This window comes from Rhincodon typus, chromosome 8 (genome assembly GCF_021869965.1).
Source record: "Rhincodon typus isolate 14 chromosome 8, sRhiTyp1.1, whole genome shotgun sequence".
NCBI classification, from domain to species: Eukaryota; Metazoa; Chordata; class Chondrichthyes; order Orectolobiformes; family Rhincodontidae; genus Rhincodon; species Rhincodon typus.
This window is the reverse complement of record NC_063339.1, coordinates 80,299,467-80,322,510: the sequence shown is the minus strand read 5'-3', so window position 1 is coordinate 80,322,510 and position 23,044 is coordinate 80,299,467. Positions and strand designations below refer to the sequence as shown.

General features: G+C 38.5%; 1 protein-coding gene across 1 annotated transcript in view; it reads right to left on the bottom strand.

The window, feature by feature from the left end:
* LOC109917135 (tau-tubulin kinase 2) overlaps positions 1 to 23,044 on the bottom strand; it is a 162,650-nt gene that overhangs the window by 125,860 nt on the left and 13,746 nt on the right. Inside the window, exon 3 of the mRNA XM_048600486.1 lies at positions 3,389 to 3,462. Coding sequence (XP_048456443.1) covers positions 3,389 to 3,462 — 74 coding nt within the window. The remainder of the gene's footprint in view (positions 1 to 3,388; positions 3,463 to 23,044) is intronic.

Below are 23,044 nucleotides of genomic sequence, written 5' to 3'. Positions count from 1 at the left end.
GGTCAAGCAGCGTCAGAGGAGCAGGAGCATCAGGTCCTGATGGAAGGGTTTTAACCTGAAATGTTGATTCTCTGCTTCTCTGATGCTGCTTGACTTACTGTGGTCCTCCAGCTCAACATTGTATTGACTCTGAAAATCAAAATGTTAACATTCAACCCTTCACATTACAACCTGGTAGGATTTCCTGTCTCTGACAATAGCTTCAATGTACAGATTAAATATTTTAGAGGACATATACGTCTCTGATGTACTCCACTTTTGCTTGGTAAGCTGTCTGACAAGCCATTATTAGGTCTCATGACACCGAATGATCCATCTTTAACAATTTCTATCTTCAACATTGCATTATTTTCTTATGCTAATCTCCATCCAATACCTTCTCAGGCTATAAAGCATACATAGCCAGGCATCTGCACTTTTGTAATCTTTCAATTAGCACTCTCAAAGATGTTCTCTTATTCCTTTCTTGATAGCCTGAATGGCTATCTAAATCTGCTCAGACAGACTGGTCACTGTTTTCAAAAGCAATTATTAAAATTATTTTAATAACATGGCTCAACTCTATTTTTGTCTTTTGCTCCAAGCTCTCAGCTTCCAAAGCAAAGGAACCAAAAGTCCTAAATGAACCCTGACTGCATAAAATCCTCGCACAGGGATCCTGTTTTGTAAACTATGTTGTAAAGGTCTGTCAATATCCCAATATTAACATCATTCAGGGATTTCAGGCATTCTACTGTCTCAATCTTTTTGATCACAGCACTGACCAATGCCACTACTTTCTTTGGTCCTTGTCTTCCCTCACATGGTACCAATTCACTTCCCTCTTCATTATCACCAACTCTTGGACTTATTCCACTCCTTGTTCCTCTATCCTTGTTTTTCCAAAGAGACACAGACCTTCCATGCTTTTTATATAACACTATTGTAGTTATTCTTTTATTCTCACCTTTGAACATTTTGACTTTCTTGTGCAATGTTCTCATGTTACAACCTTTCCCCAATTCTATATCCTTGTAACAGTCATCACATCATTTTCCATGGCTCCTCCATGGTTACTCTTTTCACATCTTTCAACTGTTATGTTCTTCCTTATTGTTCTTAATCTATTTTCTTTTCTCTGCAGATCAACTATTTCATCAATCATCCATTCCTGATGTTTGCTCCTCTCTTAACAGTCTCAGCTCCCGTGCGTTTCATATACTGTTTTAATTTTCCTCAATGTCTTTTTGTGTTTTCTCCTCGCTAAGATATTGTTTGGTTATTTCTTAATTGTCACTCTTGCTCATTGCCTCTACACCATGTCCAAATATTTTCCTCTTTCAGAGATAGTAAGAACTGCAGATGCTGGAGTCAGAGGTAACACAGTGTGGAGCTACAGGAACACAGCAGGCCAGGCAGCACCAGAGGAGCAGGAAAGTTTCTGAAGAAGGGTCCTGATCTGAAACATCAACTACCCTGTTCCTCTGATGCTGCCTGGCCTGCTGTGTTCCTCCAGCTCCACACTGTTATCTCATTTTCCTCCTTCAGTCTGTTTTGGTTAGCTAGGTCTTTCTTGGGATTTTTCAGCTTGATCTTCATTTTCATTACCTGTAGGTTAAAATCGATGCCAACGCTGGGCTGTTTTTGATGTATTTCTTGTACATCTCACTGATGATCAGAAAACCTATTTGCTTTATGTAAGTTGCCTGAATTCTTCAAGGTGTAGTCATTTTGGCTGTTGCTTGAAGATAATCACTTTATTTTCCTCAGAGGAAAGACACTGCCCTCTACTGTCCTTCGTTCATGATCCATAAACATCCACTACATTTCCCCATCTTTCTCTACTAACTTTTACATTCAAATCACCCACAGCTATCAAGATGTTTGCGTTCCCAGAGAGTCGGTGCTAGGGCCGGTGCATTTTTTCCAGATAGGAATGACTTAAATCTTGGAACATGAAGCAAAGTTTCAAAACTTACTGACAATACCAAATTTGGAAGAGTGACAAATAGTTAGGTTAATACAAATTGCCTGTAACAGGATGTACACAGGCCTGCAGAATAGATAGACAGATGGACTTTATTAGAGAAGTGCGGGGTGATGCTTTTTGTCAGAAAAGGTACGGAGAGGAATGTCAAATCAAGAGCACAATTCTTTAGAGCTTCTAGGTACAAAGGAACCTGGAAGTTCTGTGTATTGACTGCTGAAGGTTACATAACAAATAAAGAATGATCAGCAAAACATATGGGGCATTTGGCTTCATAAACAAAGGCTCTGGTTCAAAGACAGAAAGTAGTTATGCTAAACTAGAGTATTTTGAGCAGTTCTGGTCACCACACTTTAGATGGAGTACAGAGGAGATTTAGCAGAATGGTTCCAGAGCTAGAGGATTTTAATTACAAAGTTATGCTGGAAAGACAGATTGTTTTCCTTAGAGTAAAGGAGATAAGCATTTGATCTTTCCACTGTATAGACAATCCAACTGCTAGTTAGAAATAGGTAGTCAGCTATCTAATTTCAGCATCTGTGAGGACTGTTCAAAATACTGTTAACTGCAAAAACAAATCAGATAACTGAATTTGCTCAAAGTCATCTGCTAGTATTCCAAATGGAATTCTATACACAGCACTGACCTTTTATACATGGAGAATTTTGGTTGCAAGGATCAAAAGCAGTGACTATTGACAGTATAATTTTATCTCGAGTAATATTATTGAGGTCACTTCACTGGATCTGATTCATTTCTAGACTCCAGGTAAAAGACAATTGAGCTAGATGACCTTGTGTCATAGCAACAATATGCCTGATAATTAAATACAAACCAACATGGAATCAGAAAATTAAAGAAGTTGGAAACTCTAGATATAACATGGATTATATACACAAAGTAAAAGGACATTGGAAAACAACAAATTTTACTTCAACAACTCAAAGAAATTCTGATCGTTATAAAAGTAACTTTATCTGATAAAATACAAAGCAAATTAAGTCTTATGGATGTCTGTTGAAATATAAGATAAACATGGCACAACGAATACTTTTATTCGCATCTGAAATAAAAATAAATGGGTTAAAATGACCCAGGTGAACTAAATAAAAACCGAAAGAACTGCGGATGCTGCAAATCAGGAGCAAAAACAAAGTTGCTCAAAAAGCTCAGCAGGTCTGGCAGCATCTGAAGGAAAAAAACAGAGTTAACATTTTGGGTCTGGTATTCTAAGGAAGGGTGACCAGACCCGAAACATTAACTGTTTCTTCCTTCACAGATGCTGCTAGACCTGCTGAGCTTTTCCAGCAACTTTGTTTTTGCTCCAGGTGAACTAAAACTAGATCATTCAATAACAAAGTGAGTTTTTTTTTTTAAAAAACTGTACTTCACAATGTAGTTGGTGTTTTTATGTAAACTTACCTGTAGCTGCATAACAACATAATTGAAACGGTCATTTCTTCCACAGCCAATGAATCTACAAACATGATCCTTCCCTATTTTAAAGGGAGAAAAAAAAACCTTCATCAGCGTTCCACTTGAGAGAATAATTATTCCAGAGCTGAAATATAATGTGCACACCCTACAGGAATTTGCAATAAATTAACAAGTCCCATCCAGTAGCATTCAACTCAATTCTTCAATGAGTGCACTCTTGGGAAAATTAGTCAGTACCAGTGATTCTACACCAGACAATAAAATTGTGCAGCATAGCCCATAGGCTAATAAACATCAACTTCAAGTATGGGAGATCAGAAGCTTATTTTACAACTAATATTATGTAGTCTCCGTGGTATTAGAAAAATTTGCCATTAACCTATCACACAACTGGATGAAATTGGTAACATTTACAGAAACTTCTCCCTCATTTGTCTACCAGGTCTGCTAGATGTCAAGGACAGACAAATAGGCCAGATAAACTTTAGTTCAACACAACTTTTTTTTGTTTTGATGCCTTTACAATGCAGGGCAGGCTACTGTCTGATAACACATTGCATAACAGTTTAACAGTGACTGTCACAAAGAAATCTACATTGACACAAAAAGGTACATAATACATGCCTGGCAAGCTATTAAAGTTTCCATTTTCTTAGCAAACTCTTTAAGTGAATCAATTACATTTGAAACTTTTATCTTACGGGCTATGAAGCACAAAAGCGACACTTGATTACGGATACCTTAAATAAATTTACGGGATTTTAATATACATTATTTCAAAACTGAAATTTACATCAATTATTGACTCATCTATTCTTCATTAGTATTTTTCTAAACATGATATTTGAATATTAATAAAAGTGACAATTGGTCAGTACATAGGAGTCAGAGTAGTGAAATAAGGGGAATGTATCCTGATTGAGTGGCATTTCTCAAGAATCTGACTTGAAGCCTTTCACCATATATGTACATAACTTGAATAAAGGAATAGAGAGCTGCATATCCAAGTTTGCAAATGACACTAAATTGAGATGTGCAGTAAGTTATGGAAGCAGATAGTCATAAAGTGGGATTGACAGATTAACTGAGTGATCAAAACAGTGACAGATGGAGTTCAATGTAAGGAATGTGGCAAAGTATAAAGTCATCACTTTGGATCCAAGAATGACAAATCAGAATATTTCACATCTGGCAAGTGGCTAGAAACAATTTCCAAGACCATTTGCGTGTTCAGTTATACGAATCACTAAAATTTTAAACATAGAAAGAGGTGTTTTCATTGCTTAAAGTCCTACTGGGACCCCTTCTGGAGCAGTGCTACCATTCTGCAATTATACATTCAAGAGGAATTTGAATTATTATGTGAAAAAGAAAACTGCACAGGGCTACAGAGAGAGAACATAGGAGAGTGACTAAGTTACACCTTCAGAGAAGCCACACGGGCATGACGGGCTATTCCATGATGCTATTATACTCAGTTTTGGGCATAGCACCTCAAAGAATAGATTGGCCTTTGCTGGATTATACGAACAACGGAATGCCCCAACCAGATGGTCTACCCATGATGAATGTGAGACAGGCTTGATAGAATAGCTGGCCTTTTTTCCAGCACATCATTTTCTAATGTAAGCAAGTCAAAGTCTTTAAGAATGTGATCTACATGCATTTGTGAAATTTGTTTTGAGAAATCATGAAAAGATCAGCACTTCCTAATTATTTCAATTCAGCATTTTGAAGAATCCATTTATTTTAATTATATTCACACAAGAATTCCAACCAATTAGTTCACGATTGTTTTTTCACCAACTTGTGCAAATTTTACTAAAAGGTATAATGAACACGGTCTTTCTTGATGGACAATGTACAATAAATAACAGCATAATTTCTCAATACTTAGTGTACTTTTTTAAAACCCATATTCATTTGATTAAACCTTGCTTTTAAATTTGCCATTCTCATGAAAGCACAATCAGTATTTCTGCTGGTGACGAGTATTGCTTGATGTGGAAATATTCCGCTGATAAAACGTGCTAAATAATCAAGTTTACCTTATCTATTCAAGTAGTATAATGCAAAGCAACCATGCTTAAGTGATGCTCAGAAGTATCACACTACTTTTTGCATTGCAGGTGCTGTTTAGATTGAGTTTAAAGGGTCAAGTTATATCAACTCCAGCCATCAGCTGACCAGTGACCACAGGATATCATCTTACAATTTTCAATATTCTGCAACACTGAAGATACAAATGCAGAAACACCTCTTACTGTTACACTTTCCAACACTTCATATGGTCAATTTAGACCTTGTAGTCCTGTAGGAATAGTGCAGAGATTGGAGGTAAAATACATATTTGAGAAGTTCTGATTTAGCATCTCTCGAAGACAAGAGGGTGTGGTCTCCTTGAAATCCTGGTGTTGCTTTCATTTATTTCAAACTAACAGAACAGTACTTGGAGAGCTGTGCTGATTATTTATTTCCCGTTAAAAGACCACCAGAAGCAACTCGAAAGGCCAACTTGAACTATAGACAATATTGAAATATTACTTAATCAGATTCTGAAAAACAACAAGAACAGAAATTTCTGGAAAATCTCAGCAGGTCTGGCAATTTCTGTGGAGAGAAAGCAGAATTAACATTTCAGGTCCAGTGACCCTTCTTGTTCTGAATTCCAGCATCTGCAGTTCTCGGTTCTTTTACTTTTTAAAAAAAAAAGTACCTTTCCATACCGTCAGTCAACACTAAGGGATACTTTTTCCATCTGAGGTTAAATGAAACACTCCAAACAGAAATGAAGGCTGACGGATTCATCAAGTCCCACTTACCCATCACCATTATGCTGGTTGACCTGCATTGCCTCCAGCTAAGCAATATTTCACTCTTAAAATTCTCATCATTTTCAAAATCCTCTCCCAATCTCTAAACTCCTACAACACGACAAACCTCAAAATGTATGCTCATGTGAACATCCTTAGTTTTAATTATTCCCTTCACCTTTAAGGCTAGGTCTTCAGCTGCTTACAATCAAAACTTTGAAATTCCTTCCCCAAACCTCATTGCTCCCAACACCACCAAAGAAGAATGCAGCATTGCAAGCAGGTAACTTGCTAGCACATTCTCAAAGACAATCAGGGATGAGTAATAATCCTGGCTTTATCAGCATGGCCACATCCCATAAACAAAACAAACCTCCTTCTTTGTTTGAAGATGGCCCTTAAACACTTCACACTTTAATGCCCCATCATACAGTTGCGTCATTCTGCTTAAAACTCCATTGAAAGACCACAGAAAGTTTACCATATTAAAAAGAATCGCGTAAGTACAAAGAGCTGTTGTTATTAAATTGTAACATTATTTAGAACAAAGCCTGGGTGCGTTACAAAGAAAAATCTTGGTTATCATAGAAAAGATGAAGGAAATATCATTATTTGAAAGGTCATAGAAACATTAGGCGTAGCCAGAAGTTTCTGTTTCCCACATAACAACCATAAAACTGCAGTTATATGAAAGCAAAATCCTGCAGATGGTTAGAAATCTGTAACATAAACAAAAGTGCTGGAAATACCCAGCTGATTAGCCAGCACCAAGAGGGAGAACTTGATAGCTAATGTTGCAGACCTGAAATATTAAATTTTTCTTTCTCTCCACAGATGCTGACAGGCTGTGTATTTCCAACATCTTCTGTTTGTAATTTAAGCTAATGCAGCTGCTCAGTGCAACAAAAATTAAATTCACATACATTGAGAGATTCTTTCAGGATACAATTAATAACACAAGACTTGTTCTGAAGGCCCAAAGTGGCAGGCAAGGTATGAATTTGGCACCAAACCAAGAAATTTGATTCAGTGAGTTAGAAGAATGAAGCAATGAACTGAAATTAATTGCTGGGCAGTACTAAAGTTTACTGCTGAGTTTAGTATGATTATATCAACATAACTATTCATTTACTACATGCATTACAGAACATGTTTAAAAAAGAGACCAGTATAAAATTACAAAAGTTCACTCTCAGCCTACCAGTAGTAGTTTAAACTATCATTGTTTATAAAGAATTTACAATTGTACAAACAAATGTCAATGAAAAAGTATAATGTTTTTAAGAGCAACTCAATAACTTGAAAGACAGAGTTTCAAAATGTTCTTTATTAAAAATTTTAAAGTATCTCTGCTGGTTCTTATGCTATGGAAGATTCAGCATAGAATACTTTTTCAGGTCTGAGAGGGACAAATTGTATCTTTGTTTTCAATTATAATAAAGTACTCAAGGCAGCTGCTAACTTAGCATATGTTTAAAGAAGCACAAACTAGTATTCAGTGTATCAATTACCAACAGACCAATAGGAAAGCTCTACCAATTACTACCAATCATAATAATTCGAGGTGATATAATGTCAATTAGTTAACACAATGAAATTTTTACACTGGTTCTGCTATTAACTTTAGGGAGCATCTTTCATATTAACAGTCTTTTCAAATACAAGAAAATTCTGAAAGATGCAATCTGTGCAGAGAATAAAGGTTTACTTTCCATTCTTGAATATTCACATGCTGTAAATTCAACTCCTAATGAGGCCACATCTCACAAGCATTTATCTATTCAGAATCTATCATTTCTAAAGAATTTTTCCAAATATTCAATATTCAAACCTCTTCTAGAATTTGACTGAATACTTCAGGTTCATGCAAGCTGTGCTTTCGTGCTATCTTTGGATAGGGACGGTAAGTTGGGATAATGGCACTCAAATTGACAGGATTTGACCAGTGATGTTCCACAAGGAACTGTGTTAAGGCTCGATTGTTCACATTATTTATTAACAATTTGGTTGTCTAGTCAGTGAGGACTTACAATTTATATAGATGACTTGGAGCTGGGGACCACGTGTAGGGTGTCAAAGTTTGCAGATGACACTAAGACGAGTGGCAAAGCAAAGTGTGCAGAGGACTGTGAAACTTTGCAGAGGAACATAAATACATTGAGTGAGTGGGCAAAGGTCTGGCAGATGGAATACAATGTAAATAAATGTGAAGTCATACATTTTGGTAGGAGTAATAGTAAGAAGGATTATTACTTGAATGGTAACAAGTTGCAGCATGCTGCTATGCAGAGGGACCTGGGTGTCCTTGTGCACGAATCACAGAAGGTCGGTCTGCAGGTACAACAAGTAATTAGGAAGGCAAATGGAATTTTGTCCTTCATTGCAAAAGGAATTGAAATAAAAAGCAGAGAGGTTATGTTGCAGCTGTACAAGGTGCTGGTGAGGCCACACCTAGAGTACTGTGTGCAGTCTCCTTACTTGAGAAAGGATGTACTGGCACTGGAGGGGGTGCAAAGGAGGTTCACTAGGTTGATTCCGGAGTTGAGGGGGTTGGCTTATGAGGAAAGACTGAGTGGATTGGGATTATATTCATTGGAATTCAGAAGATTGAGGGGGGATCTTATAGAAACATATAAAATTATGAAGGGAATAGATAGGATAGAAGTAGAGAGGGTGCTTCCACTAGCAGGTGAAGCTAGGACAAGAGGGCATAGCCTCAAGATTAGAGGGAGCAGATTTAGGACTGAACTGAGAAGGTTGTTAATCTATGGAACTCCTTGCCCAGTGAAGTAGTTGACACTACTTCAGTAAACGCTTTTAAAAAAAAGGTAGATTTTTTTTGAACAATAAAGGAATTAAGGGATACGTTGAGAACGCGGGTAAGTGGATCTGAGTCCACGACAGGATCAGCCATGATCTTACTGAATGGCGGAGCAGGCTCGAAGGGCCAGACGGCCTACTCCTGCTCCTAGTACTTGTGGATGAATTGAACCGAAGGACCGTTTCCATGCTATAGGACTCCAAGTAGAAAATACCATATCAACGCAGGTAGAGTAAAACCAATCGGTTGGACTTTTATTTTGAGCAATACAGACTGGTTTCTTGGCCATTCAAAGAAAAAAAATAGATAGAACAGTGCACCTAAATGAGCAGTGAAGGAACTCTATTTAAAGGGACTCTGACAGGGCTCTCAACGGCAACACTTGTTTCAGTATGTAGGATGCCAATGGAAGTATTCTCAAGTTCTGAGTGCAGCAGTCAAACTTGCAGGATGTATCCAGTGGTGTCCATGAGGAACTGTGCTAGGGACTTTATTGTGTACATTATTTATTAATGACATGGATAATGGCACAGAGAGTCATCTATCCAAATTTGCTGATGACACAAAGTTAGGTGACTTGTAGGCAGCATAGATGATAGCATTATTGATAGACTAGTTGAACAGACATATCTGTGGCAGATACTGGAAGTGTGAGGTTATCCATTTTGGATTCAAAGGATAGATCAGAGTACTTTCTAGATGGCATGAAGTTAAATAGTGGATGTCCAAAAAAACCTGGGGTTCAGCTGCATAGATCATTAAAAGATCATGAACAGGGTGCAGAATATAATCAATAAAGTATGGAGCTGAAGGAATACAGCAGGTCAGGCATCAGAGGAGCAGGAAAGTCAATGTTTTGGGTTTATACACTTCATCAGGATCCTGCTGTGTTCCTCTGTTCCACACTGTATTGACTCTGACTCCAGCATCTGCAGATCTTGCTGTCGCAGAATATAATCAAGAAAGCTAAAAAACAAAAATTGGCAGCCTTTATACCTAGATGACTGGAGTACAAAGATGCATTTTGAGTCTTTTGGGCCTAGACTCTTTTGTAAATGATAAATGATTCAAAGAATCTGCGCTGAAAAAGATTCATCTTGGACGTGTAGTGGATTGGGTCTAGGCCCAAAACGTCAGCCTTCCTGCTCCTCTGATGCTGCTTGGCCTGCTGTGTTCATCCAGCTCTACACCTGGTTATCTCAGATTCTCCAGCATCGGCAGTTCCTACTATCTCTGAAACATATTAGATAAACTATTTCCACTGGCTGGGGATTCTAGAACTATAGGGCATTGTCTAAGAATTAGGGCTACACTGTTCAGGAAAGACATTACAAAGCTCTTCTACACACTAAGCATGGTAGAGGGTTGGAAATCTCTTCCACAGGTGGCAGTGGATGCTAGATGAGTTGCTAATTTTAAATCGGAGATAGATAAAGCAAAGGGATATGGGCCAAAGGCAGGTATATGGAGTTAGGCCACAGATCAGCCATGATCTCTCTGTTTGGCAGAACAGGCTCGAAGAGCTGAATGACCTACTCTGTCCCTATAAAATGTTGAACAAATGCTCTGCATTCAATGATCCACTGGCACCATTAGGACAAATTCTCCTATATCCTTCATGGTCTACTCTATTTTTATTTAAATTTTAACCACTTTGACAAAACAGATCAAACAATTAATTGACTCAAATATACATATGAACTTGATGTCTGAAAATGTTAATTTTAACAGTAAATAAAACTCAAGTGATTTATGACTTGTCAAGTAGTTCAAGCCTCTAAATTTAATTCTGGTTATTTTGAGCTTTTCTTTTTCCCCAAAATAAAACACTGCACCTTCCTTTCTTTCAAGAAATAAATTCTTCAACCTGCCTGCTGAAAAGGATCTTTAGCTTTATTTGGAGAGAAATAATACTACAGTAGTATACGTTGACAAGCTATAATATTACATCCTAACATATTGCTTAAACTCTGTTCATAGTAACCAAAGCAACAGTCTCGGGATCCAAATATTATATATAGAACTTCCTAAGATATATAGACTGACTCAAATGCCAGCATTCATGGCCCATACAAACCTCTCCCAAATCTTTATACAACCCGATCAGCATAACCAGCACTTTATTCTGTCATTTTAAAACAATACTGCAAAATCATTAGGGTCATCATCTCCTGTAAATATCTTACGGCAATTTAATCTATCATACAGACAAAAAAGGACAGAAAATCTACCCCATAAATACTTTCAACAGTGTTAAGTGGTTTCAATTCTGGTTCACAGAATTTAATAAAGATCACAGCATCCCTGCTAGAGTAACCACATGTCGTGGACTAGTACATGTTTTGACATGCCCCAAAGGAAGATTGCTCCCAACTGAAGACACAGTCAAGTAACACCATCTGTGTAAGTGTTTGAAAACAACTTGCATTTACAAACCTGCAGAACAGCAAAGAACAGAAGGACCAAAACTTTTTTTGTAAAAATTCGCTCGTGGGGCTTGAGCATCAGTGGCTGGGCCAGCATTTACTGCCTGTCCCTATTTGCCTTTAAGAAGCAGATAGTAAGCTGCCTATTTGAACTGCTGCAGTACAGGTGCTGTAGGCAGACCCACAATCCTTAGAGAGACTGTTGCAGGATGTTGACCCAGTGACAGAAGGAACAATGATATATTGATGCTGAGTGGCTTGGAGGGGAGCTTGCAGATGGTGGTTTTACTGCCCATGTCCTTCCAGATGGAAGTGGTTGTGGGTTTGGAAGTTACTGTCCTAAGGATCTTTGGTGAATTTCTGCAGTGTATCTTGTAGATAGTTCGCACTGCTGTTACTGGAAGTTAATATTGGAGGGAGAGGTTACTTGTGGATGTGGTGCTAATCAAGTGACCTCCCTGTCCTCAAATGTTGTTGAAGCTGTCCATCCAGTAAATTGGGAAATATTCCATCACACTCCTGACTGGTGCCTTCTAGACGGTGGACAGGCTTTAGGGAGCCAAGAGGTGAGTTATTGGCCGCAGTACTCTCGCAGTAGGCAGTATCTCTCTGATCTGCTCTTATAGCCACCATATTTATTATGGTGAGTCCAACCGAGTTTCTGTCAATGGTAACTCCAAGAATGTTGTCTTTATTGGAGATGGTCATTGCCTGAAATTTTTGTGGCACTTGTTACTTGCCATTTGTCAGCCTAACCTGAATATTATCCAGATTTTGTTGCCTTTGAACACAAACTGCTTCAGTGTCTGAGGAGGCATGAATGGTGCTGAACATTGTTTGCCAATGATTTCGCATTCTCACTTCTGACCTTATGTTGGAAGGAAAGTCATTGATGAATCAGCTGGAAATGGTTGGGCCTAGGACACTACTCTGCGAAACTCCTGCAGAGATGTCCTGGACTGTAATGACTGACCCCTAACAACCACAACCATCTTCCTGTGTGCCAGTTATGACTCTAACCAGCAGAGAGTTTGCCCCAATTCACACTGATTCCAGTCTCGCTAGTGCTCCTTGATGCTATATTTGGTCAAATGCAGCCTTGATGTTAAGGGCAGTCACTTTCATCTCTCCTCTAGAATTGTGCGCTTTTGTCCATGTTTGAACCAGGCTGTAATGCGTCAGGAGCTGAGTGGCCCTGGCAGAGGCCAAAAATGGGGACTGAGCAGCTTCTTGATAGCACTACTGGGTTATACCTTTTATTATTGACAATTGAAAGTACACTGTAGGTCGATAATTGGCTGGGTTGGATTTGTCTTGCTTTTTGCATATAGCACATGCCTGGTAGATGCCAATGTTGTAACTGTACTGGAACAGCTTGGCTGGAAGCGCACAGAGTTCTGGAGCACAAGATTTAAGTATTGTTGCCAGAATGTTTTCAGGACCCATTGCCTTTTCAGTCTCTCGTGCCTCCAACCATTTCTTGATATCACATGGAGCAAACAGAACCAGCTGAAGACAGGCATCAGTGAGGCAGGGGACCACTGAAGGAGGCCAAGATAGATCATCCACTTAACACTTCTGGCTGAAGATTGCTGTGAATGTTTCAGCTTTATCTTGAGCACTGATGAGATGGGGATATTTGTGGAGCCTCCTCCTGCAGCGAGTTGCTTAATTGTCTACCACTATTTACAGCTGATATGGCAGGTCTGCAGAGCTTAGATATAATCTGTTGGTTGTGTGATCACTTAGTTCTATCTTTCATTTGCTGCTCATGCTATTTGGTATGCAAACAGTACTGTTTGGTAGCTACACCAGGATGACACCTCATTTTTAGGTATGTCTGCTGCTGCTCCTGGCATGCCCTCCTGCCTACTCCATTGAACTCAGAGTTGATCACCTCGCTTGAAGGTAATGGTTGAAGTTGGGGGAATATTCCAGGCCATGAGGTTACAAATTGTGCTGGAGTACAATTCTGTTGCTATTGATGGCCCACAGTGCCTCACGGATACTCAGTCAAGTTGCTAGATCTATTCAAAGTCTAACCCAATTAGCACGGTGATACTGCCACACATGATGATCGGGCACATTCTCAATGTGAAGGCAGGACTGTCTCCACAAGGATTTTGTGGTGGGCACTCTTACTGATACTTTTCTTCCATGACATGTTGGTGCCACTGTTATTGCCCATCCCTAACTTCCTATAATTGAGTGTTTGCTAGGCCATTCAGAGGACAGTCAAGAATCAACCACATTGCTCTGGGTCTGGAGTTACATCTAGGCCAGACCAGGTAAAAATAACAGATTTCCTTTTCAGACCGTCAGAAACCATAATGATTTTAGAACAAATAATGTTCATTCCTCATTTAATCAATAACTGAAAATTTCTTGATACTGTCTTGGAGAATGTATTTTAAGAACTGAAATATTAATAGCTCAAAATCCTGCAAAAGAATCACAATTTTCCCTATATTCATGTTTGCGCACGTGCACAGAATTAAATATACGGCCTGCCCTCAAGTATTGACACAGGTTTATACCTCATCTTTGACCAAAATTGACTGAAATGCTTGCCAATTCCAAGCTTGACTAGGGAAAACAATGCTTTTGATCAGTTGGGGCTGGGATCAGGTGGTCGAGGAGTGAGGAGAGACGTGGGTGACATCTATTCAGATGGCCATGTCAGAGCAGGTGAAAGAGGAAGAACTTCTTACAAGTGGGAAAGTCCTGAGAAGGAATGAATGAAAATAAAAGTAACTTCTCAGAGAAGAACTAAACACTGGATTGAACAATGATTAGAAATGATCTCTTTTGCCCCCTTTCATGGCTGTGAGTTTACAACATTAACGTACAAATTATCAGCGTGCTATCTAAAGTCGAGTGACATCTGAACTTCAAATCTGGAAGTTTCCTCATTAAAAATTCCCTGTCAAACCTCTCAAGGCAATGAAACACCCATGTAACCCATCGATGTGGCAGCATCGCTTTTACATTATCGATTATCAATCAAAATACACACATGCTGCAGCGTTCACCAATTGCACTTTATATGACATAATTATCACCCAAAATTTCATAATCCTTCACTCTGATTCAATATTAATATTGAATTGGTGGAAACTCAGCAATTACTTTCCTTATAGACTTTCCTAGATAAAAAGCAACATTCATAAAGTTCAATGTTTTTAAGAATTAGGTGCAAAACTTTTTAGTCATGCAGAACCAACTATTCACCAAAGTAAAGTTAGAACAAAGTAAATGTAGGTCAGTTTATCAAACCCATTATGAAATAAAGTGATGATATGCAGATTCAGAAATGGAGGACAGTTGCTGCCGTGCTTCTCCTAGTGGGGGGGTGTTTGGGGAAGGGGTACGTGTACGTGAGCATGAGAGTGTTGAGTGGGAAGAGAAGGAAATAGAAAGAGACAGAGAGAGAAAGAAAGAAAGAGGAAGAACAAACAAAAACACAAAAAATGAACTGGCATAAAGTTCATTGTTTCAATTTGCCCAGTGATTGGTTTTGGATATGAACACTATCACGTGTGTATGTATACCCACATTTGCAGTACAAGTTCCATGTATGCTCAATAAGCAGTATGTGGCATAACAGCCCAAGTTATTCAGGAAATTCACTGGTTGTCAAGTGTTAGGGTTCATATAATGAAACAAACTGAATGGCAGGTTTTCTATATAAAGCATTTAACATGTTTTAACCAACAACAGACTCTGATGAACTGAATTGCACTGTAAAGAAAACCAGATCAAAACATCTTTGCTGTCACACATTTACACAACTGATGTAAAGCATGTAGCATAGTAGGACATTTACTTCTAACAATCGTTATGATTCCAGTTAAGTTTATTGGACAAACCAGATAATTTTCTGGATCTGGCTTGACAAGCTGTAATCGTTTCAAGAAGATAATGCAAAGATGCAAGGGCAAGACTCCAGGTTTAAATTGAAACAGCAGATTTTTATTATACGAACTTAAATGAAACAAACACAAGCAAAAAAATGACTAAACACATACAGACAATAAGACAGATGCTGATTCTAAACAATATAACCTTCTACCTTAAATTAATCCAATGAACTTAATCCAGTTTAATTTTTTAAACTATGACTTTCACTCAGGTCAGTGTTCAAACATACTCACTCTGGAAAGCAGTTGCTTTTTATTCTGGATTTGGTTACACAGGTCACTCCTCAGGACTATGGCATACCCATACCTAAAACTTCCTGGTCCAAGGATGGGTATGACTGACAGTCACATGCCACAACCAACGAACACACACATATGGTGTATGTATACAGTCTCAATTCCATCATTAGACTTCTTTCTTTACAGATCTACTTGCCCATAGCTAATTCTATAGGACTCACTTTTTCACTAATGTAGTTTTGCATTCTTTGGTTAAAACTACAGCCTCCAGGTTCAGCCTTTCTCTGTTTACAGATTTTCAAAACAAAATTACAGCTTCAGAGCACAGTACTGTCCTCAATAAATTAACAAATATAGAAATCAGTTTTCTTGCTTCTGGAAGCCTCTTGGCTAGGTCAAAAATTCAATCAATCATTCTTTTATTGTACTTGTGTACACTTACAAATCAACTGAAAGTAAACAACCTCAAATTCTTCTTAAACTGAAAACAGAAATCTACATTTTTAACTCGATATAAATGACAAAAGGGAAATACATCCTACACTGATTATAAATAAAACTGAGGATACTAGGATTAATCTTGGGGGCGCCGACAGGAGAAATGATATAATAAACCCACAAGAGCAAAGGTCAAGTGCCTCACAGTCACACAAATTCAGTGATTCAGAGATTAAAATATATACACATAATTTTTAAGAAAGACATGTTCTGGCTTTGATAGAAATAACACACAATAATTTGTGCAGTAATAACACTATAGCCTCAGTCATAAAGCCCTACAGAAACTCTCTCATCTTATAAATCGCTTACAGAACCCACACTTCCTTGGCACCAACATGGCTACAATGTCATCAGCTGTAAAGCCTCTCTTTACTTCATTAACATGTGCCTTAAAATCTAACCTTTTTATCCCAGTTGTCAGTCTTGAATTGGCTCAGTGCTTTTCTTTCCCCTCTTAGGACGTTTCCTTTGTCAAGAACACTACAGTCCAAAACATTGACTTTCCTGCTCCTTGGATGCTGTCTGACTAATCATTAATCATTCAACCATCTCATCTGTGAAAACCTACTATCATATTAAATAATCCATGGTTGTTATAAGGATTAATCCAGTTCTATTGACCTTCGTGCTGGGCAATATACTCTGCAGCCTCATTTCTGTGCTAAGCTTTGAATATAAATGACCAATTACGGGTTTGTTATAGGTACAACATTAATTTCATCACTGGGATAAAGCACATTTGAATAACCAATGGGAAACATTTCCAAATGATCAGTGCAGCAAGTTGTACAGATATGATGTACTTCCACTTTGCATTAGGGAGAATGCACAACGAGACAGAAGATTTCACCGTGGACCAAAATATGTTTTCCTTTCAGGAGATGAACTGTTGCTCAGTACCAGGTCCTTTGATGAAGAGGGTTGCATATTATAATCTACTATTATCTGGCATCTTCTTGTATTATGCTTAATCTGGGAGATTTTAATACAGGGGTTCTGCTATAACGCAATAGTTAAGTTCCTGCGCAACATCATGTTATAGAAAATAGTGCTATAGAAATAACAGGGCCTAAGGGAAAAGCAGGGTTAGTGACAGACCAAAAAAAATCTCACTCAAACACTGAACACGAAGGATAGCTCAGTTTGAATAAATGTTTAATTCATATCTAATAATAAATTCAAAATAAATTTAACACCTTATCTTGAAAAAAAGTTGTGGTTGCAGGGTTAGGGCGAAAAATAGTTAATCCAGAAGCGCATGGCTATGGTTCATTGTCTTCTGACTGTTTCTAGGGGGTTGGCTTAAAAAAGACCCAGTTTTTGCTGCTTTGCCCTGTTTCTTCCTTCGTGAAGAGGCTTTCATAGGGTGCCAAATAAAATCTTTTTCCACGAACTAATACCCTGCTACGTTCTGCATTGTAATTGTTGTCCTCTCAGAGCTGCAACTGCTTCTCAACTTCCCTCAGGATAGAAGACAAAACAGAAGAAGTGGAAAGCTCTCATGGTGCTGCATCCTGGACTACTACTACTTCATCTCCAGCTTCCACTTCCCCCTCAGGGACCAGTTGTCGTAGATCAGCTGTAGAAAGATCTTCACAGTGGGATTTAAGCAGTTCTTCACTTCTTCAAATCCAACTTGCTTCGCAAGATCAACACAATATTCTTTGATTCTTGAGAGTTCCTCTGATGGATCAAAGGTTTTAAAACAAATCTTGGAGAAAATTCTGGGAGAAGCTTCTGCCAAACTGCACACAAGCAGTCCTTACTGACATCGCCCGAGGCCTCCACGATAATGTCAATTGCATTCTCGACGTTAAATATCTTTCAAAATTGAAGAACACCAGACAAGGCCTGGAAAACAATCATGTGATGTTGATGCATACTCCTCCGTGCACCAATGGAATCGCGTTATAGCCAACACAAGTTCGTATTTTAGAAATACCGTTCCCCTCTTCATCAATCGCGTTATAGCCATTTCGCATTGCCAGAACATATGTTATAGCAGAACCCCCTGTACTGTAACAGGAGGGATGCAAAGGGAAGCAGAGTGCAATGGTCCCAGTCATAGCACTTACCTTGAAAAAGTCCATTTTTTTTATTTTATACTTAGTAACTTAGTTATTACTAATCAGTTTCACTCCTTCCAGTAAATATTTAGAGAGGTTTAGCCAAGGGCTAGTATAACAAGGACTGCGACCTCAGTCAAGGACCAAGGCATGGTATTACTATCCCTCGCCACTATTCATCATTTTCCAACTAAAATGAAATGTAAACAATCTGCTCTTCATTACAGTCTGAAACTGATGAACAGGATATAGAGGAATTTAAATAAAATCTAAGCCGCAGTGACCAAATAGCAATTAATGGGTTTTTTCAACACTATGGGTTCAAGGTCCATTCCATGAGAACATAAGATATAGGAGCAGAATGAGGCCATTCAGCCCATCACGTCCGCTCTGTCAGTTGATCATGGCTGATAGGTTTCTCGGCTCCATTCTCCTGCCTTCTTCCAATAACCCTTTACTAATTAAGGACCTCTCTGTCTTAAGTATACTTAACGTCTTGGCCTCACAGCCTTCTGTGGCATTACGTTCCATAGATTCATCACCTTCTACTGAAGAAATTCGCCCTCATCTCAGTTCTAAAGGGTTATCCTTTCATTCTTCATCTTTGCCTTTGGGTCCGAGTCTCTCCTACGAGTGGAAACATATTCTCCACGTCCACTCTTTCCAAGCCTTTCAGTATTCCGTAATTTTCAATCAGATCTTTCCTCATCCTTCTAAATCCCATCAACTACAAACCCAGAGTACTCAACTGCTCCTCATATGACAAGGCCTTTAACCACATGATCATTCTTGCAAGCTGCCTGTGGATCCCTCCAAGGCCAGCACATCCTTCCGTAGATACGGGGCTCAAAAATTCTCAATATTCCAAATGTGGTGTGACCAGAGCCTTATACTACTTCAGCAGTACATCCCTACTTCTGTACGCTCGCCCTCTCAAAATGAATGTTAACATTTGCCTCCCTAACTGCCAAATGAACCTGCATGTTAACTTTAAGAGAATCCTGAACTACAGTTCCCAAATCCCTTTGTGCTTCAGATTTCCAAAGCCTCTCCCCATTTAGAAAATAGTCTACGTCTCTATTCTTCCTACCAAAACCTATAACCTCACACTTTCCCACTGTTTTCAATCTGCCACTTCTTTGTTAATCTCTCAGCCTGTCCAAGTCCTTCTGCAGCCTCCTTGCCTCAACATTACCACCCATCTTTGTGTCATCTACAAACTTAGCAACAATGCCCTCAGTTCCTTTGTTAATGTATAATATGAATAGCTGTGCTCCCATCACTGATAGATGCTGTAGATCACGTCCATTGTCTCTTCTCTGTCTAACTCTCTATTCAGTTCCTCAAAACATTCTAACAGATTTGTAAGGCATGCCAAAGCTGTGCTGACTCAGCCCTACTTTACCATGGACTCTAAGTACTCCACATTCTCATCCTTCACAATGGACTCTAAAATCTTACCAACAGCTGAGATCAGGATAATCGGCCTATAATTTCCAATCTTCTGCCTCCCCTCCTTCTTTAACAGGGTTGTTACATTAGCCATTTCCTAGTCCTCCTGGATGCCCCCAACTCCAGTTATTCCTGAAAAATACCACCAATGCCTCTACAATCTCTACCCATCTCCTTCAGAACCATTGGGTATAGCCCATCCGATCCGGGTGATTTATTCATCTTCAGGTCTTTAGACTCCAAATACTTCAGGGAAAAATACAAGCTGATACTATAATGCAGTACTGCAGGACAGCTGTATTTTTGAAGGGTCTATCTTTTTCTATTGTGATGTCAAACCAGACATTTGGTTCTGCTCTGGGATGCAGACATAAGAGATCCTACTGCACTGTTTGCAGAGAAGCTCCTGAGGAAGTATTTACCAACATCAACAACTCACCAACATCCAAAGACATTAATTTACAGCTATTACCTTATTTCTGTTGTATGTTCAAATTGACAGCTGCTTTTTCAATATTACAACATTGGCTACACTTTGAAAATACTTCAGTTTATGCTGTCCAAGGTCATGAATAAATTCAAATTCTCTCTTTTTATCTTAAGAAACTGGGAATGACATGTCTCCCACAGAGGAGATTTATACTCAAGTTTTCACTAAATAGCTGGTTTCATCTGGGATAACATACGCTGCATTAACAGAAGTAATACTGAGGGTGCGGGAAGGCATCAGGAAAAGAAACCAATGATTCTACTTATAGTCGCACATCAATATCTCGCACTTGATGCTGGTAGAAATGTGCACATTTTTAGAATACACAGCACTTAGGAATATTTAAAGATTTGAATCAAGAGGATTAGTTGTAAAATAAAGAAGTGCTAATGCAAGGAAATACTCAGAAGCAATAACCTAGAAATGAAATACAATGGATTTCTCACATCTCTAAGAAATAAAATTGAGAGATTTTAAATGTGTCTTTTTGTTCATTTAAATGAAAGGACATCCTGAAAGCTGCAGTAAATGTAATATGACAATGCTGAAATCTCTTCAGTAAATATGCACTGCTTTGTGGCTTCAGCATAGAATTACTTGCAAGCATCTTCAGCTTCTAGGAGAACAATGAAGCCTTTTAGCCTTAGAGGAAGCAGTAGAACCTATGACTGTGAGCAGCCGACAAGTTTACAACATGGTGAGATGCTTGTTCAATTGTTTGACGTAAAATTCTGCTGTTTAGAATATGCTGTACCAAGTGTTTCAAAATATTTTTCCATAGCACTTCCAAATAGTGAAATAATTTCAAATCTTCATTGCCATTTCCAACTGTACTGCAACACTTACACTTTTGAAAATAACTCATACATAAAACCAGTAAATATTTCATCAGTGTAGAACGCATTGTGCTTTGCTGACAAAGTTTTTCTTGGGAAACAGGAGTGACATCTCAAAAGCTTTGCTCAATCTTCTGAAGGTTTCCAATTTTCCTGTGTCCTCGCCCCTTTTGTCAAACTCAACAGACAATTGCTAAATCTATTTTTTCTCTGGAAGTGGCGAAGCAATTTATTTTCCCAGATAGTACTGAATGTCTAGAATTCTCTACCCCAGAAAATTGAGAAGGCTAGACCTTTGAATGTATTTAATTAGGTGGTAGATATATTTTTCAAATATTGAGGCGTTAAGGGCGATGAGGAGATGACATGAAAGAGGAGTGAGGCCTGCAGCAGATGAGTCATAACTTTATTGAATGGTGGGGCAGGCTTCAGGGGTTGAATGGCCTGCTCCTGTTTCTACTTCTTGCTCATTACACTTGTCCATTTATTACAACAAATTGACACAAATGTGTACACTTTCATGGCGAAGATACTTCCCCTTCCCATTTCTTTTTTATTGAATTTCCCAATTCTCTCCTCTTGCCTTCACAGCTAACCAATCCACACAACTCAAGATTTAAAACAAACATGCAATGAATATCTCCAAACTCTGCGATATCAACTTGGTCAGAAGTTCTAATGTAATGGGGAATTGACAAGATACAGATAAAATGGTTCATATTTATTGCAATTGGTTCTAATTGCTACATTGCAAAATCTCACCACCCACCATGAGAAATAATTAAATATGTAGGAGTGTTGAAGTAAAAATACAACAGGTCACATTCAGAAAATACTAAAACCACTGAACAGAATTACATTGTGGGAAGAACACTTGATTTGCAATCCAAACGATTTCAGTTGCATGGTAAGCAAGCATCAAATCTGCTACCCTACATTATTGTTTTATCATCAATTTCAAGTTGCAAGTTACCTCTATCTTCAATTCCCTGTTGTTTGCTTACCATCTCTCATGATCACGACTTCCCAATGCAACAGTTACTTCCAGGTCGTCCAGACACATTTTCTACAATTGCACAATTTCTTTACAAATCAAGGTAATAAAGCATCATTGCCTGATTCTTATTACTTTTTCCTAATCTTTTATAAACCTTTGAGAGTTTCAAAGTGACAAAGAATTGCTTAAGTTGCTCTTGATTCAATTTTTATTCAGTTTCATAAACAACTGATGCAGTGTAACCAGTGCTGTGTCTTGGACTAAGATTGTACTCAACAGGTGTATGCCCACTACGACATTATTTAACGTCTTACATGCCAGCACTACCGGTTAAAGATGTATTTAAGTGTATGTTTGTGGTTAAAAATATCGGCAATAATCAAATTTTCTTTCCTTTACTCTGAACTATAGACTTCATGCCCTGGAAATATCGAATCCCTACAGCGTGGAAACAGACTATTTCAGCCCATCGAGTCCACACAGACCCTCTGATGAGCATCTGGAATAAGCCAGGCCCAGCTTATTCCTATAGCTTTGCATTTCCAATGCAATCAATAAATTTTTTTGCAACAGCATAGTCTAGGCACAGACGATTACACCTTTGATAATCACAGTTTGCAGCTGAATACTGGCAACCAGAAATTGAGCTGCCCTGATTTGTCCTCCTTCATATTGCCATTGGAGATCCTAGTACATTAGGATAATCGTATTCATGCATTTTGTACAGCAGTCTCACCAAACAAAAGGACAATAGTGGAGAAGAACGCAACCAAATATGCATTTATACTCTTTTCAAAAACTGAGGTCTTTGTACTTGACATTCTGATGGCAGTACAGTAGGTTCTCATACTGACGAAAGATTAGCATCCTTAGAATATTTACTATATAAATATTCCATATAAAGAGCCTTAGGACTTTTGTGATGAAACATCCTAAACTGGATTTAAACATCGAAACATTGAAAATAGATGCAGGACGAGGATGAGCCTGCACGACCATTCAATATCATGGCTGATCAGGCAATCTCAGTATTCTATTCCCACACTCTCCCCATATCCTTTCATCCCTTCAGCCGCAAG